This window comes from Sorex araneus, chromosome 6 (assembly GCF_027595985.1).
Source record: "Sorex araneus isolate mSorAra2 chromosome 6, mSorAra2.pri, whole genome shotgun sequence".
In the NCBI taxonomy this organism is placed as follows: domain Eukaryota; kingdom Metazoa; phylum Chordata; class Mammalia; order Eulipotyphla; family Soricidae; genus Sorex; species Sorex araneus.
Window position 1 is genome coordinate 149991129 of NC_073307.1, and position 2079 is coordinate 149993207.

At 41.8% G+C, this 2079-nt stretch overlaps 1 protein-coding gene across 1 annotated transcript; it reads left to right on the plus strand.

The window, feature by feature from the left end:
- The first annotated feature begins 1140 nt into the window (after nt 1–1140).
- Nucleotides 1141–2079, plus strand: LOC129405673 (olfactory receptor 4C15-like). The gene has a single exon (XM_055142668.1). The coding sequence runs from the start codon at nt 1144–1146 to the stop codon at nt 2077–2079; it is 936 nt and encodes a 311-aa protein (XP_054998643.1). The 5' UTR covers nt 1141–1143.

Below are 2079 nucleotides of genomic sequence, written 5' to 3' on the forward strand. Positions count from 1 at the left end.
GCAATTACACCACCTCCGCTTCACTGATAACATCGTTCTCATAACACCAAACATTAGCCAAGCGGCAAAAATGCTGGCCCACATCAACCATGAGTGTGGAAAAGTGAGATTGCAGCTGAATCTCAACAAGGCAATGTTCATGAAAAACAAACTGGTTCCTGAAGCTCCATTTGCTCTCAATGGAATGAACATCTCCGAATGCAGCAGCTATGGGTACCTGGGTTGAGAAACCACCATGAGGAATGACTTGGTACCAGAACTGCGCAGGAGGAAGAGAGCAGCGTGGAATGCATTCAAGAGCCTCGAAGAGGTGGTTAAGAGAATGAAGAACCTCTGACTCCAGGTACATCTTTTTGATTTCACCATTCCTCCTGCACTAACATATGCCTCAGAGACCTGGGCCCTACGCAAACAGGATGAGAATGCTATTAGGGTATCCCAAAGAGGAATCGAAAGAGCTATGCTGGGAATATCATGTCTCAGTCAAGTGAGAGAAGGAATCTGGAGTTCTGACCTCTGTGGATGGTCAAAAATAAGGGATGCTGTCTTGTTTGCCAAAGCATCAAAAATCAGATGGGCCGGTTATGTAATGCGATTCAGAGACGATTGCTGGACTAGAGCTGTTACCGACTGGATTCCACGGGACATCAGAAGACCTCGTGGCCTCCCACCAACTAGATGGTCACATTTGTTCCTCAAAGCCCTGAATCAACGATTTGAGGTTCTTCCTGTTCCTGGATCAAACAGATATCATTGGGCTGCACTAGCATGCGACAGGGACAAATGGAGACTCTACTGGTGCCCGCTCAAGCAAATCAAAATACAATGGGACTACAAGTGATGCAAGTGAATTCATATTTATTATTAACAAAGTTAGTTCTGAACATTCTTACATAGAAGTTTGTGGAGGTAAGTCTAATGCTATTTAATAATATGTCTCTATCATATTTTTATACTGTTCTTCTATACTACCACATTTTACGTATAATTTTGCAGCTCATAAACTACAGAGTGCAAAATATAATTTGAATTATGAAAAAATATATCATTGATGTACGTGTTAGTGAAAAAAGGTGTACATATTTTATTCTTTTGTTGCAGATTATGACTACTCTGGTACCTTAGAGCTTCTCCTTGGAGATAATGCAAAACCAAAGTTTTGTAACTGAATTTGTCCTCCTGGGACTCTCACAGAATCCAGATATTCAGAAAATAATATTTGTTATATTTCTGGTTGTCTACATTGCAACTGTCACTGGTAACCTACTGATTGTGGTGACCATCGTGAGCAGTCCAGCACTCTTGGGCTCCCCCATGTACTTCTTCCTGGTTTTCCTATCCTTCCTGGATGTGTGTCTCTCCTCTGTCATTGCCCCCAAAATGATTGCTGACCTTCTCTATGAAAAGAAAATCATCTCGATTGAAGGCTGTATGACCCAGCTCTTTGCTATACACTTTTTTGGTGGGGCAGAGATGATAGTCCTTACAGCCATGGCCTATGATAGGTATGTGGCCATCTGCAAGCCTTTACACTATTCTACCATTATGACTTCAAGACTCTGTGGCATTTTGATTGGAGTAGCCTGGACTGGAGGACTTCTTCATTCCATTATCCAGATTACGTTTACTTCCCAGCTACCCTTCTGTGGCCCTAACATCATAGATCATTTCATGTGTGACTTGTTCCCATTACTAAAACTTGCCTGCACCGATACTTATGTCTTTGGCCTTTTGGTGGTGGCCAACAGTGGGTTCATCTGTATCCTAATCTTTTCCATGTTGCTTGTGTCTTATGGGGTCATCTTGTTTTCTCTGAGAAGTCACAGCACTGAAGGACAGAGGAAAGCCCTCTCCACCTGTGGGTCTCACATTGCTGTTGTGGTTATGTTGTTTGTCCCGTGTATATTTGAGTACGCAAGGCCTCCATCTGCTTTCTATTTTGATAAAATGGTGGAGATATTCTATACCATGCTAACTCCTCTGCTCAATCCTTTGATTTATACTTTCAGGAATAAAGAGGTGAAGAATGCCATAACCAAATTGTGGAAAAGATTAATGGTTATTTCTGATAAAAAATAA

Coding starts and splice junctions, on each gene's coding strand:
- LOC129405673 (XM_055142668.1), top strand. CDS start 1,144: ATGCAAAACCAAAGTTTTGTAACTGAATTTGTCCTCCTGGGACTCTCA.